Genomic DNA, 14716 nt, shown 5'->3' on the forward strand with positions numbered 1-14716 from the left:
ATGTAGAGCTTAAAGATGGGTAAAACTAACATACAAATATATCTAACGATACGAAGGGAAATTTTGTTGTTCATTTCAGAGAATTCAAAGTTTTATTGCATACTCTTAGGTGTTAAATGTTTAAGCACTACAAGTGCATTGAAACCCAAACTGTGTGTTCCATATAAGTACTAAATATATTAATATCTTTTATACCTCCTTCAATTCAATGTTTGTTTTTATGGCATAATATAGAAAATATGACATATTTAATCATTTTGATATTGTATATTTTGTATTGGCTTAGCGCCACCTGCTTGTGCGCAATACTGGTCTATCGATAATGCACACATATTATTGTGTATGTATATCGCCGATACACCATTATTCCATTTGATCGAAAGCAGTGCAACGCTGAGCCAATACAAACACGCTCACGTACATGCACACACACATTCACGCACGTTCAAGGCAGAAAATTGCAATTGCACCGAACGGACGACTAGCGAAACAAAACGAAAAATCCCAAACATTTCACTTGTTAAATAAATCTATATACATAACTGCACAGCAGTCCAATTAGGCTAAAAGCGTATCAAGGTAATCGAATCAAATTGTCAAACGCCAAGAAACGCGCACAGCTCGTTGACGGCGCGCGCGTTTTGGGAAAAAACGCGTTGCGTTCTTTTCATTTTGCTGTATGTGAGAGACTTCTTCGACACAACACACAAACATACACATACACGCACACATACAGGCAATCGCCAGCAACAGCAACGAAAACGACGGTCGGTCCGAGACGAGGCGAGTGAAAGTGTCTCCACCACGGAAGTGCATCTGTGATTTGTATAATAATGCGTCGCGCATACTCAAATTTTTGTTACGCGAAAGCCCTGGCTGCGTTTTAGCCCGATTGACGTAGTGGCTTAATGTTGCAAAGAGTGTGTAACAAAAAGAAACAAAAATAAAAACATAAATAGAGAAGAATACGATATACAAAAAGATCGAAAAATTTCGTTTAATCAAATAAATAAAGATGGCTGAACAAGTGGAGAAGGCATTGACGTACATGAAGACAATTCCCGTTACCGCAATGTTACAGGTGCCAGACTCCGAAAGAGCAGTACAAGCCGCAACAGCAACAAAAACTTGCATGAACTGTTGCAGCAGCGAGGACGATGCGCGTCCCAGTTGCAGCGGGAGCAGCGGCAGCAACAAATCCAAGGGAGCCAAAGCCAAAACCCGTGCCAGCAACGTCGATGCGAGTGTTGTGGCTGCAGCCGAGGCCGTTGTCAATGGTGAACTGGATGCCGCCTCTTGCTATCATGTGAGCATGAAAATGTCCATTGACGCGGCCACGCCGCGCATCTGTGGTGACTCAATACCAATGAAATGTGATGCATTGGTCGCAATGCGGGAGGCGCTCAGCGCCAACAAACCATTGCCCCTCCAATCCAAACATCAAGCGGGCAAAAGCAATGGCAGCAGCAAGCCTAATCCACCACCGCCTTGTCAGCTGTTGGAGCGGCTAAATTTCCCCGAAGGCAACATCATAAATACGCTGCACACGATATTGGCGCTGCCGCCGTTTGATCCTTACGCGCCAGCGCCCAAATCGGATGTGGTCTACAAGGAGGTGGTTTCACTCATGCAATGGAGCCTGCGCGAGAACAATGTCATCGAAATGGAGCTAAGCGATAAGCTGCTGCACGAGTGTAAGTCGAAAAGCCAGGATCCAAACGATGAGACGCGCTCTTATTTGGTAAGTAGAACTAAAGATCTGAACTGAACCCTAATTATAATATTTGTTCCATTTCGCAGATGGCCATTGAGAATATGCGTTTATTCTCGGAGGATCCAAAGAATCCACTGAGGGACGCCGACGGACAGCTGCGTGCAATTACGGTGTGCTCCTATTGTCATGAATCTGTCATGCTGAAGCCTAATCCATTGCAGCTTTATTTTCAGAATCTTGCCTTGATATTTGTGAAGCATCGAAAGGAGGAGTTCTTCACATTTTGTTCCTGCAAGGAATGTCTCGAATATCGCGAAACCATCATGGCCATTATGATGGATCAATTCAAGGCTGCCCACATGGTCGTCATGCTGCTCGATGTGCTGATCAAGGCATACAGTCCCATGTTAAAGTTAGTCTCAAGCCAATCAATATATAATTCATATGATATAATCTATTTTAATTTATATTTATAGAAACGATGCTGCCTACAACAAATTTGAGAAGCTATTGGAGTCCAATAAGCAAATCTATTGGATAACAAGCGGATTTCTCTACGATAAAAATGCCGAATATTTGGATTTTATTGATGATACTGCGATCTCTGATAATATGATATTAGTGCTATTCAGCGCCATGTAAGTTGATATAATTGTTTGTGCGATCCAAGTGATACGAAATAAACATTCCGACATTCACTTCACAGACTGATGGCCAACAATCCAATGCTGCTGCTACAAATACTCGCCTATAATGTTGAGTGCATTGTCAAGGCATTTTCCGAGGGCATGATCGAAATTGCTCAAAACGTACAGGAGAACGAAAAGATATCTGCCGAAAAGATGCTCACATGTAGGTCCAACCGAAGGGTGATAGCTTGCAGTTGATATATAACGTTTACATCTGTATAAAAAAAAAAAAAATGCTTTACCTTTTAATTTTTACTAACATGTGAGAGTAGTACTAACTATAGCTATAATTTGTATAGCAAGAAAAAGTGTTTAGAATCCCATTTCACATGTTTCTAACAGTTTACTTCGACTCACATAAATAGTCGAGCCGATTTAACAAATTAATAAATAACGAACACCAAATAACTGCCAACTAAATAATTAGTTATCAAAACACTAACATTATATAGCCTAGATCAGATTACTTATAACTGGAAAACTACTCAAAGTTACAGCATAAAGATAATGATTAATTGTTGCATGTGAAACAAACAAAAACTATAATTTAAACACTCTTACATTAGTTATATCTTAAAAACACTTTACCCATTTCTGTCATTAGATTTACTGGACGGCTACTCAGATCTGAACTGCATCTCACAGAAGATCTCGCTAAGTCTGTTCGCTTTCGAGAATGATTTTCTGCGCAAGTTCAAGCTCTCCTGGGTGCTACTGTGCCAGCGTCTCTTTCAGCAACATGTGTTCAATCCGCTGGGCGACACCATGCTCGCATGCATATTGTCGCTGAAGGAGGGCGAGAGCTCGACCCAGACAACGGCGCTAATTAAACGCTATATGCTTTTCGATGAGCATATGCACTCCATTGAGCGCCGCTGGACGGACATTTGGGTGGAGCTAAACAAGTTCAACTTGTCGCCCACGGAGCACGATCGTCGCATGGGCCTACTCGATGTGTATAACATATTTGATAAGGTCGTTATGGATGCCACCTCCTTCTCGCTGCCGGATATCAGTGATGATGAGTTCATAGATTTTCAGCGGATTGTCGATCGTCAGCTGGCTTGGAAGAACATCATGGCGTTCACCAAGCTCAAATGGCCAGACGGTTTCTACGATCCGCCCAATAAGCTGGTGCACGAGGACTTATGCAAAAAGTGTAATGCGATGCTGGAATACCATAATGAGTAGGTTATGGAAAATTTGAGACATATCAGAACATTTCTCTCTAAGCATTTCCCCTCTTTGTTCCAGGAACTGCAAATGCATCACTTGCTCCATTGCTGGCACACCTCTGATGCCGCGACAAGCCGGACATTGTGCCAAGTGCACAACACTCGGCATTGTTGAGAAGGACGCCAAGCTAATGAAATCGAAAATACTGAGCACCTGCACCAGCGATGAGGCCAAACACCATATGGCAGCTAGCACAAGCGCCGCTGCTGCCGCACAGCAGCGTAGTCAGTCCGATGCTGTTGTCGCTGTCACAAAGGAGGAGTCGAGTGGCGGGACGTTGCGGCGTCAGGAGATGGATACCGCTTTGCGCACCACCTACCACGTGGCATGGGCTGTATTCCAGCACTTGGCGACACGCAAACGTTATCGCTACGACAGCGTCGAGCCGCAATACTTTTGCGGCGAAAACTGCCGAGTTTCCGCCTGCCAGCTGGCGCGCAAGATCCTTGCCAATGAACTGTCGCCGCCGCTGACTAAGCATTTGTTGCGTTGCTTCCAGCCGTTATCGTTTTCCCGCGAGGAGCTGCGCACTACGCTGCCATCACTGATGTTCTTCAATCGCAAGCTGGCGCCCAGTCCCGCCGAGCTGCAGGAGCTGAAGAACCAGCACTATGTCTACAAGACCTACTGGACCTTCGTGCTGTCCATCTATGCCAATTTCTTTGTCAAGTTCAATTCGACGGCCACGGACTTCAAGCATCTGGAGCTGCTCAAAGGCGATTTGCGATTGCGCCCGAATAGCGTGGTTGGCGACAAGGACGATGGACGCTTCGAACAGTTTTTGGCCCAGGTCATTGGGTGAGTAGTAATGGTATTACATGTGACACGTTATTAATGATGGTATTTTCATTCTCAGCTATTCGCCCTTCAAGATTACGGATGAGTAAGTTTATAATTTAGTGTATCTGATAAGGATATAAGATGTTGGTGCATTGAAGACAATGAGAATAGCGTGACAATATATTAAAATGCATTAACGTTGATTAATGTGATATTAATGTGATTCACAATTTAGTTGATGTAAACAAGTCGATCTACTTACATGCTAATGAATTTCCGCATTGCTGCTTATAGAAACTATAAACATATATAAGAGCAGACTGAATCGAACTAAATTAATTAAATAAACATCAGATACGCTTACGATGCATGATTATAGCACATTGTATGAGTGCAAGTGTCTCCAAATCACTGAAATGCCAAACAGCTTATATGTCAGAGACGACTGAATCGAAACAATATCATATATCTTAGTTAAATAAGTATACGATGAATGCATGATGCATGCATAGACTTTGGCATATTATCGATATACCCAACTATATATACATACATATATCTTAACATAAATACCAACATTTCTCATGGCTTACTTAGTTAAATGTCAAATGAAATCGATAATCAATCAAAATCTTTCAATCATAGTAGGCTTTGCTAGACGTGTTTCTCAGCACAATCTAATTGACTTCCTTGAGAGGGAGCTACTTTGCTAAATATTGTATTGAATACCATATACTCCGTTATTGCCTGATCATTTTTCTAACTCCCAATTGGTTTCTTCTTCGCCAGCTTCACACTGGGCGACGCCAACATCGACAAAATGCAATTTGGCGTGGATCATCTGATGAAGCTGCACGATTCGCAAATGATGTAAGTAGCGTAACTCCAGAGGTTTACACATTGATTAATTTATTAATTATCAAAATTTCTGTATTCAGCAAACGTGGCAAGCCGGACAGCACCACGAGCATGGGCTCTGGCAAGTCGAAGCTCAACGATCCGGCACAATCGGGCGCCGGCAACGACTCGAATAACTCCAAGAAGTGCAAGGAAAAGATGCGTAAATGTGAGCAGCAATTCATGAAATTTATTTTAAAGAATTCACTTTAATATTTTTGTTCTTTGTTCGGTAGGCTGTGCTGACTACGCGGACATTGGTGAGCCCTGCAAGGAGAACCACTCGAAGAAGCGTGTCAAGAAGGAGTGCAATCATGCGCGCTTCAACGAGACGCGCGATCGCTTGCGCAAGAAGCTCACACAGATTGTCAACGATCGCAAGAGCAAGAGCAGCCAGGAGACGGTGGCCAGGGCGCAAGCGGAGCCAACTGCGGGTCGCAAGCACGAGCCGGTGACCACCCAGCAGCCGCCCACACTCAAGGTGGTTGCCTCGGCGCAGGTGCAGGCGGCTACACGTAAAATGCCTGCAGCGGCAGCGGCTGCAGCAGCTGCTGCCGCCGCGGCGGCACTCAATGAGATTGGCGACAACATTGAGGATGGCGATAATAGTCTGCTGTGCCTGGACAGTCTGTGCAAGAGCATCCAGATGCACACGGATGCGGCTGGAGGCGGCAGCGGTGGTAGTGGCAGCAGCAGCGCCGGCAGCCTGCCCGCCGATCTGAACAGGTACAGCAAGGAGGAGATGATGCAGGACTTCGCCGAATTCTTGGGCAGCTATACACGCGAGCAGGACCAAAAGCGTTGGATTAATGAGACGTTAAATTTCATCGAGGGCAAGCCACAGCAGCCGCAAACGTCAAATCCCAAGAAGGCCGCGAAGAAAGCCAAGCAGAAGCAGCGCAAGGAGGAGGAGAAACGCATCAGGGAGCTGGAGGATTTGCGCCGTCAATTCCTCGACATCTACTTCAAGGAGTTTATCGACAAATATGAGATGCGAACCTTAACGGCTGCTGGCGGCCGCAAGCGCGAAAAGAAACGAATTTCCGAACTGGAGACCAACATCAAGAATCTGCAGCGGGCGAAGGCCAAGGTGGAGTCGGTCATACTGGAGCTGATTGCAACCATCAAGCAGGCCAACAGCGAATTTAAGTTCTCTTACCTGCCCACCAAGGAGCAGCAAATGGCCAAGCTAGCGCAACTCGATGAGATCCTGAAAGGGGGGCTACCCCATCTGGAGAACTTTCCCCGGCCACCAGCCCCAGCCCCAGCCCCAGCAGCAGCACCAGCATCAGCGCCAGCACCGGTTGCGGCTGGACCTGCAGCCAGTGCACACTATCCCAACTTTATCAGCTCTGCCGCATTCTTTCCGCCACACATTGGGGCGCCGCATACACCCATGTGCTATGCACCGCCCCAGCCGCCGCAGCAGCAGCAGCAGCAGTTGCCGCGGGACGTGATCGCCGCCATGGCGGCCAATGCCATAACCGCTGATCCATCCAAGCGCATCGTCACCATACGTCGCGTGCAGCTGCCGCACGCCAGCGGCGAGCAGCAGGTGACCGTGGTGGCCAAGGGCAGCTCGCCGGACGAGGACAAGCTGCTGTACACCTTTGTCAATGGTCATATGGTGGCCTCAGCGCAGCCAGCGCCAAAGAGCTCAGCTCCGGCTGCGCCGCCTGTGATGGAGAAGAGCGCCAAGGCCAGAAAAAAGGAGGCTAAACGGGCAGCAGCAGCAGCAGCGGCGGCAGCGAACGCCGCTGCGGCTGCGGCTGCTGCTGCTGCGACTGCTGCTGCTGAGTTGGAGGCAACTAAGACAGCAAAGAACAAGAAACAAAACAAAAAGGCAGCGGCGGCCGTGGCGGTGACGGCGGCTCCTATCGCCTCCAGTTCCACATCGGGCACCAGCTCCAAGTCGCAGACGCCGCAAAGCAGCGCCGTCAACACGCGCGAGAACTCCTTGTGCAGCATCAAGCCGAAGGCCAACAAAAAGGCGGCGTCCAAGAATGCCAACAAAACGGTGGTCGAAGCGTCGCCGCCCAAACCGGAGCCTGAGCCAACACCGGAGCCGGAACCGGAACCAAAGCCGGAGCCAGTAAAGAAACACAAACGCTTGAAGCCGCGACTGGATGAGGGCCAACTGGACAACAATCCGTTCAAGTCGCTGCACCTGCTCGACTCCTCGGACGGCGAGTGGGAAACGGGCAGCGAGTCGGAGGATGCAGCAGAGCCACCATTGCCGCAGCCAGTGAAATCGCAGCCGAAGACGAGTGTTGCATCCAAGCCAGCGGCTGCAGCTGTGCCAAATTCCAAGCAGAAGGTGGCGGCAGCGGCAGCGGCGCCTGTGAAGAAGTCCAAAAATGAGGCCGCGCGAACGCAAGCAGCTCCTCAGCAGCCGCAGGCGCAGCAGCAGCCAGGCAAATCCGCATCAGCTGCTGCTTCCAATCAGCGCAAAGCAACGTCCCAGCAGCAGCAGCAGCCGGCGCAGGCTAAGAATCCATCGCAGCGTTCGTCCGACTCGCAGTCGAATGGCAGCACACGCAAGGCCAAGTCCAGCCAGGGACAAGGGCAGGCCCAGGCGCAGTCGCAGTCGCAAGCGCAGGCTCAACCGCAGAGCATCCCACCGCCGGCTAACGGTAATGGGCATCGCGGATCGCAGTCGCGCGGAGGACGTGGCGGCAGTGGACGGTCGAAGGCAGCCAATGGAAGCCAGCAGCAACAGCTGCCGCATGCGAACAGCAATAGCACTTGCTCCTCGATCGCCACTGAGCAGAGCTGCAGCACTGGGCAAACCTCGAAGCGTTCGCAGCGCGGCAAGCGCGGACATCGTGGACAGAAGCAGGGTAAGAACTATTACAATTCAATGAAGTCGTCTGGCAATAATCTCAATTTCAATATCAATCTCAATTCGTATCTGTATGATTTTCCAGAGGATCTCTCGGGCATACCCAATCACATGGGCTATTTCAATCCCAACGAAGTTGCCATACCACCGCCGTCGATGACGTCGATGCCGCCGATGCCGCCGCATGCCGGCAGCTATGCCAGCACGCTGACCCAGCAGATGCAGCATCTGCGCATTGGCAGCGGCTCTTCCGGCAAGCAGCAGCAGCAGCAGCAACAGCAGATGCAGATGCAGCAGCCCAATTGCAGCATTATGGATCAGCTGAATCGCGGCGTTCAGGTGGAGCATCTATCACTGCCGCCGGGCATAACGCTCACCAAGGTGGATCCGGCCAAGAGCGAGCAGCTGCGCCAGAAGAGCGAATCCATACGTAAGCTCTCCAAACCGCTGGCGGAACAGCAGCAACTCTCGCTGCAGCAGCAGCAGCAGCAACAGGCACATCTCATGAGCAGCTACTATGCGGGCAATGCCACGGGTATGGACTCCGCCGCTGGCGTCATTATGGTGGAGGCCAATCCGCGCTCCAGCTCCCGCAACCAGTGCCAGCCTCTGGCTATGCCGCCCAATGGCAATGGCACTGGCAATGGCGTTGCGAATATGAATGTGGCTGCTGCCGCTGCGGCGGCCAGTGCCAGTGGCAAATCGTCGAGACGACGTCGCCGCAATCGTGGCAAGTCGGGCGGCAGTGGTGCTGGCACTGGCCTCGCCAGCCTAGGGCAGCACAAGCAGCGCTCTGGCCCGGACAACCAGCAGCAGCAGCAGCAGGCACAGCATGTGCTCAGCACGGCGCCCATAATGGAGGCGAGTGCGGGTGGCAACATTATAACGTTGCGCAATCCGATGTTCCATCAGGGCGTGAACAATGGGCCCGTGCCCGCTAGCATTCTGTCCAATCCCAATCCCATGCCGCCAGGTACAAAACGCAAATATCTCAGAGAAAAATTACTAAAATGGCATTTTTTTCAGCTCGAGCTTTTGGCGCTGGTCTGCCACTTGCCGCCTCGTTGCCAATGGACCAACCGGCCGCGATTATTAAGAATGAGAACGGCATGTTCACCATACGCAATCCGGCGTTGCACCAGGCCGTAACCAATGGATTGGCCATGGGCGGCTATCGTCAGTTTGGCAGCAATGTCAACTACTATACGCCGCAGGAGGCGGTGGCCGAGGCGGCGCGTGCCACACAGCAGAAGCTATCGTCGCCACCATTGGTTGTCACGCCCGGCAGCAGCAGCAGCAGCAGCACTGCCCAACCAGTTCCGGCTGCCCCCACCAACTTCTCATACTTTTCCAGTGGCTCAGCCAGTGGCGGCGGCAGCAGCAACAGCAGCAGCGGCAGTGGTGTTGGCCTCAGCGCCTGCGGCGGCGGTGGCATGGTCGACACGCACAATAATATCAGTATTAGCTGCACAAATGTTCCCATGACCAGCGGTAGTCCGGGTCGTCTGGTGGGCGATGCGGCCGTCATTGCCCGTCCGAAGCAGACACAGAAATGTCTGTCCGCCATTGGCAGCGAGCTGAAGCAGAAGACCAAAGACAACCACTCGTCCGCATCGAGCCAATGGTCGAGCTTTGGCCAACCGACATCGGAGTTTGGTGCCGGCCCGGCGGGCTCCACGCTGCAGGAGAAATACCAACAATCCAGCTATTACAATGGCTTCGAGGTATTCCCCTCATCTGCTGCTGCTGCTGCTGGGGCTGGTGGTGGTGGCAACGGACCCGGCGCTGGCCCAGGCGACTGTCACATGCATCATAATTGTGGCGACGACTCGCCGCCTCCAACCATCACCGGTTTCAATTCCTATCTCGAGGGCATACCCAACACTGGCGTCATTCGCTATGACGATGCGGCATTCCTCAAGAATTTGATACCGGGCCAGCATCTCAACAACGAGGTGCGTTCCTGTGAGCCACTCTGGCCGACTCAAGCGAATATGTTTCGAAAGGGCCATGTGCCGTTCCATAAGTTGTCGCCCGCATATTTCTCATTTTATTCGTCCTGAATGCATTTAATATGAAATTATACTGATATATGTGGGTTCTTGTGGATTACTTATTGCAAAGTGTATCTATATCCAAAAAGATTTATTTAAACTTTAATCTATATTAACGTACATGATCAAATTGAATTTGTTTTTTTATATTTTTGTTATACTTACGAAAGTCAGTCTAGGAATTTATTTCAATTAGATTCAGAGCTCCAATTGGAAATCAATAGCTTACATTTATCTGATTAGCAGCATAAACTTCTTATTAGCTTACTCATATAGCTTTCAGCTGTTCCCATGAATATATTGGGAAATTTTTTTATTTTTTTATTTGAAGTTCGATTATCAGTGTTGTGAATCGGAATTATTGCATAAACAAATCGATTTTATGGAGCTATTAGGAAACAAATGTATATAAGGAAATTGTGTATTATTTAATTTTAAATTTCGAATTATATATATTGACAGCTTTACAGCAACTTGGCAGCTTTCAGATTTGACTTACACATTTACCTGTTTATAGGTCTCCATACACAACATATCGGAGTCCAACTTCACGCGCAACAATGCATCGCCATCGCCGCATCATGTGGAGATAACAACCGTGTTCGGCAATCGCAACTGCTCAGCGAATGCCTATGAACAGCAACAGCAACAGCAGCAGCAGCAGCAATCGCAGGCGAACAGCTACTGCGACAATGTGGCCAGCGATTACGGCAGTGGTTGGTCCTTAAATTGATTCAATTGAATCCTCGGATTACTTATGAATATTATTCGTTGCAGATTCCACCCACCTGTTTGTGCAAGGCAACATGATGCCACGTTTATCACAGCCGCCGCCGACATCGACGCAGGATCCGTTTGGCTATGACTTTGAGCCAGCGGCTGGCTCCAAGCCCGCCAGCGTGGCGAGCGACCTGAATGAGTTCTTGCGTCGCAGCCCGCACAGCCAACGCACCTCGCCCTACAGTCCGGACGAGAACGTGGTACTCGAGGCATTTGTGCAAAACATGAACGCACTCCACATAGCCAGCGATGCGGAGCAGTGTGCTCGACTCAACGGAAGCGCAGCTTCTGCCGGAGATGCGGCTGTAGCAGATGCAACTGCGGGTGGTGCTGGTGTCGGTGCTACTTGGTGGTAGAGTGGCTATGACCATGACAGCTGTTGCTTCAATGTCAACAACATGAACTCACATACACACACACACAGATCCTTCACATACATCCTCCGTAACGCAAACATTTCATTGATAAGAAAAAACAAAAGAGGATACCCTATGAAATCATTCAAAATGACTTAGATGTCAATTTTAATGTTTCAGAAATAAAAACGAAAAACAAAACAAACAAAAAAATAAAAATAAAAACAGATTAAATTAAATGGAAATCAATTTTGAACTTTATTCTTCATACCATTAGATGCTAAAAATATTTATAAAATTTGACTTTCAGAGGAAATACTTCATATATTGCTTGCATTAGTCAGCATATTTTGTTCAATTCTCAAAGATTAGCGAACCGGAGGCATAGCTAACACTGGAGTCCTCCATGTCCAGGCACTGGCTACTCTGTGCATATTTCAGAAATTTAAAGCTCATATTCTTAAAGCCCTGATCCTGCAGGGCTTTAACGGCGCCCAGCATAACGCCAATCGGATGACGACCGCATATCGTATTATTATATTTGCGCAAATACTCTGTAAAAGCGGTTGGGCTGAGCGTCTCAATGATGTCCATGCCCTGCTTGTCCAGCTGCTCGATGCACTTGTGTATGGGGCCGCAGGAGCGATCGTAGTAGGTGTAACTGAAGCGCTGGCCCCAATGGCAAAAATCGGAAGATATCACAAATAGGTTCGTTGGGTCCATAAAATATTTGGCCAACAGGCTGCCATACTGGGCCTCTTGCTCCGGATTCAGCGAGCCCACCAGTATAGGCACAATAGTGAACTGATCCTTAAAGCTACAAAAGAAAGAAGATAATGAGATTCGATTGCCGTGATAATTCATTATTTGCTAGCACTTACTCCTCCATAACCTTGGCTATGTAAGGCAAATGCATTTCAATGGAGTGCTCATCCTCGTCCGTCTTTATGTCCATCCAGGTGAATTGACCCGTCTTTTCCAGCTCGGCATTGACTGAAATGACATATACAAAGTAAATTTTATATGATATTATGATATTTACTATATTTACATTTACCCACCTTCCGTATCAATTTTGAGATCATATAATGGCGTCTTATACTTTTTCGTCACCGATAAGGCACAGCTGCGCAGGCGGACGTGATGCGATGGTCCCAGTATAAATATGCGTTTACTGCAGAAATCAAGAAAGGGCATCAGCTCAGTGGCATATTGCATTGTGTCTCACTTACACAACAACGGGGCTCACTTGGCGATAGGCATATGCACCGCAGGCACCACAATAGGCGTAGCCGGCATGTCTATAAAGTATACAAGATATATTTGCATTAAGCTAGATTCTTAATTCAATTAACGCCGACACTTACGGCGCAATTATGGCACGTGCTGGTCCATGGGATAAATCGGCAGCGCCTAGCCAACGATCCAATTGTCTGGAGAGTTCAGAGGCTGCAAAATATAATAATAAAATTATATTAATTGTTATTTAATCCGGAAATAGCAGCAAGGGAAATTTGGCTAGGCAGTTTGTCATGGGAATTTAGGGAAATTATTTCTTCACTACAAAGAAATACAAAAAATTATCTTTAACAAGTATATTAGAGAAAATTAAGAGGTATTCCTGTTCAAAGGAATATTTATATTAAAACCTAGTAACCTTTGTGTTGCTAAGTAACAAAATAAACAAGTTTCCTTGAATACAATGTATTAAATTTCAGTTTTTGATGAAACTGCGCTATCCCACTTACACTAGAAATAAAATATTAAATTATATTCATAAAATATTGTGTATAAATTTACGTTGATCAGGAATATGGATAAAGAGAAGGAGAAGATAAGCGATGACTTATTGAATCGCATACGAAATGAGTTAACGGCCATTATGGAAGAAAAGTGAGTACGATTAGAACATATATACAGATATATACTATAAATGCAAATAATCTATCCATTCTAGCAAAAGCAATGATCCAAAACGCAGAATTTCCTATGAGGACCTTATGAGGCCTACGCCATTGCCCACTCTGCATACGAATAAGAATGAGAAGAAGAAAAAGAGCTCTAATAAAGGCCAAATATATCACAATCCGCAGTCACATCGCTCGTCAGTTGGCGGTAAAACGATTACCATGAAGCCATCAGTCGAACGCTTGACTGCTGGCCAGGCACAAGCTAGCGAAGAGTCATTGTCGTCATCGTCGTCTTCGCCCATAATGGGTACATCTAGTGCCAGCTCGTTGAGGAATAGGCTGGCCAGTTTGGAGGACAGTTTATCAGCAGAGTTTCTGGAGTCGAAGAGTACCAAGAGTATTGATGAGGATATGCAGAAGATGCAGCTGGAATTGGGACAGAGCTATCAATTGTTTCAGGGCATTGGTGAGAAGTTTGAGTCCATAAATTTTGGTTCACTGAAGTCTCGCATACGCGACTTACGTATGAACAATATGGCCAACGATCTGGGAAAGGTAACAACCAGCGAGCTACAGAAAATGTTCGAGTCCAGCTTTCTGCAGAATCGGCTGGACAAGCTGACCAAAAATGTTGGCGAAGATTTTCGCCAGCATCCCGGGGAGTTTGGTGATATACCTGAATTGAGCAACTTCTTCCAAGCATGCACCCAGCTGGAGCACGGCCTGGACAAACTGAAGCAGCAGCGTCAGCGCACCAACGAGCTGGAGCAGCGTTTATGTTGGGCCACTGAGATTGCATACGATCGCATGGAAGAAATACGTAATTCAGTAGGTGATAAGCCAGAAACTAATTTCTAAGCTTAATCGTGCGTATTTTAATCATTGATTTTAATCTTGTATGTTCTTCACTGAAAAAATATACATATGGTTTGAGCTGCTTAAAAATCCATTCTGATTAATATCCCATATATACTGGGATGTCTACCACAAATTCCCCATATATCTTATCTATTGACGTCATCTTCATGATAAAATTACATATATTAGTAAAATACATAGTTGTCAACGTACTGCCTTTATATTCTGCAAACTCCATTAAAATAATTACATCGAATGAAACTACACCTTTTATATAATTTAAAAAAAAAAAGTATCTTCAGTTCTCTATGATTCTCCGAATTTTTCATTATCTCAATATGTTGTACCAACACAAGGGTCAAAGACATCAATAACGAACACAAAAATAATCAAAGTAACGTTACCGGAATCTGTGTACCAGCTTCCTGCGTGCGTTGCTCTCCTGACGGACATGTCGATTATGTTGCTATGTGCGTAAAATTGCCTTTAAGAACTTTTAGATATGCCAAATGAACTTGGTTTTCACGCCCGCACTTGTCTTTGTGCCTCTTCCTCTTTTTATGTAAAAATGACGGAACACGAATACGAATACAAATGCAA

At 47.1% G+C, this 14716-nt stretch overlaps 3 protein-coding genes and 1 long non-coding RNA gene across 5 annotated transcripts; 2 read left to right on the forward strand and 2 right to left on the reverse strand.

Annotated features, from left to right (window-relative positions):
* Positions 1–1015: 1015 nt before the first annotated feature.
* LOC108617251 (uncharacterized) lies at positions 1016–11593 on the forward strand. Of its 2 annotated transcripts, none has more exons than XM_018012975.2 (15): positions 1016–1741; positions 1801–1884; positions 1936–2126; positions 2191–2352; positions 2421–2566; positions 3008–3590; positions 3658–4437; positions 4496–4522; positions 5209–5289; positions 5358–5485; positions 5553–8156; positions 8244–9131; positions 9185–10113; positions 10730–10928; positions 10990–11593. In XM_018012975.2, the coding sequence occupies exons 1-15, from the start codon at positions 1016–1018 to the stop codon at positions 11346–11348; spliced, it is 7887 nt and encodes a 2628-aa protein (XP_017868464.1). In that variant the 3' UTR covers positions 11349–11593. The 2 variants fall into 2 exon arrangements, with proteins under 2 accessions (XP_017868464.1, XP_017868473.1); XM_018012984.2 differs by having other exon boundaries at positions 1948–2126.
* On the reverse strand, positions 1800–4985 carry LOC149270229 (uncharacterized). Its single transcript, XR_016270565.1, has 3 exons — positions 4682–4985; positions 2992–4544; positions 1800–2617 (listed from the first exon to the last, which is right to left on the reverse strand). It is a non-coding gene; the product is annotated as an uncharacterized LOC149270229 (long non-coding RNA).
* LOC108617395 (protein MEMO1) lies at positions 11583–14662 on the reverse strand. Its single transcript, XM_018013191.2, has 6 exons — positions 14521–14662; positions 12716–12797; positions 12581–12649; positions 12410–12522; positions 12230–12341; positions 11583–12165 (listed from the first exon to the last, which is right to left on the reverse strand). The coding sequence occupies exons 1-6, from the start codon at positions 14567–14569 to the stop codon at positions 11703–11705; spliced, it is 888 nt and encodes a 295-aa protein (XP_017868680.1). The 5' UTR covers positions 14570–14662; the 3' UTR covers positions 11583–11702.
* On the forward strand, positions 13032–14203 carry LOC108617386 (uncharacterized). The gene is made up of 2 exons (XM_018013179.2): positions 13032–13241; positions 13306–14203. The coding sequence occupies exons 1-2, from the start codon at positions 13162–13164 to the stop codon at positions 14114–14116; spliced, it is 891 nt and encodes a 296-aa protein (XP_017868668.1). The 5' UTR covers positions 13032–13161; the 3' UTR covers positions 14117–14203.
* Positions 14663–14716: the final 54 nt, after the last annotated feature.

This window comes from Drosophila arizonae, chromosome 2 (assembly GCF_054131065.1).
Source record: "Drosophila arizonae isolate 15081-1271.41 chromosome 2, UAZ_ARI_1.0, whole genome shotgun sequence".
NCBI classification, from domain to species: domain Eukaryota; kingdom Metazoa; phylum Arthropoda; class Insecta; order Diptera; family Drosophilidae; genus Drosophila; species Drosophila arizonae.

Coding starts and splice junctions, on each gene's coding strand:
- LOC108617251 (XM_018012975.2), top strand. CDS start 1,016: ATGGCTGAACAAGTGGAGAAGGCATTGACGTACATGAAGACAATTCCC. Junction 1,742..1,800: donor ATGAGACGCGCTCTTATTTG/GTAAGTAGAACT, acceptor TCCATTTCGCAG/ATGGCCATTGAGAATATGCG. Junction 2,353..2,420: donor TTAGTGCTATTCAGCGCCAT/GTAAGTTGATAT, acceptor TTCACTTCACAG/ACTGATGGCCAACAATCCAA.
- LOC108617386 (XM_018013179.2), top strand. CDS start 13,162: ATGGATAAAGAGAAGGAGAAGATAAGCGATGACTTATTGAATCGCATA. Junction 13,242..13,305: donor ACGGCCATTATGGAAGAAAA/GTGAGTACGATT, acceptor TATCCATTCTAG/CAAAAGCAATGATCCAAAAC.
- LOC108617395 (XM_018013191.2), bottom strand. CDS start 14,569: ATGTCCGTCAGGAGAGCAACGCACGCAGGAAGCTGGTACACAGATTCC. Junction 12,798..14,520: donor AAGCTGGTACACAGATTCCG/GTAACGTTACTT, acceptor TATATTTTGCAG/CCTCTGAACTCTCCAGACAA. Junction 12,650..12,715: donor GCACGTGCCATAATTGCGCC/GTAAGTGTCGGC, acceptor TATACTTTATAG/ACATGCCGGCTACGCCTATT.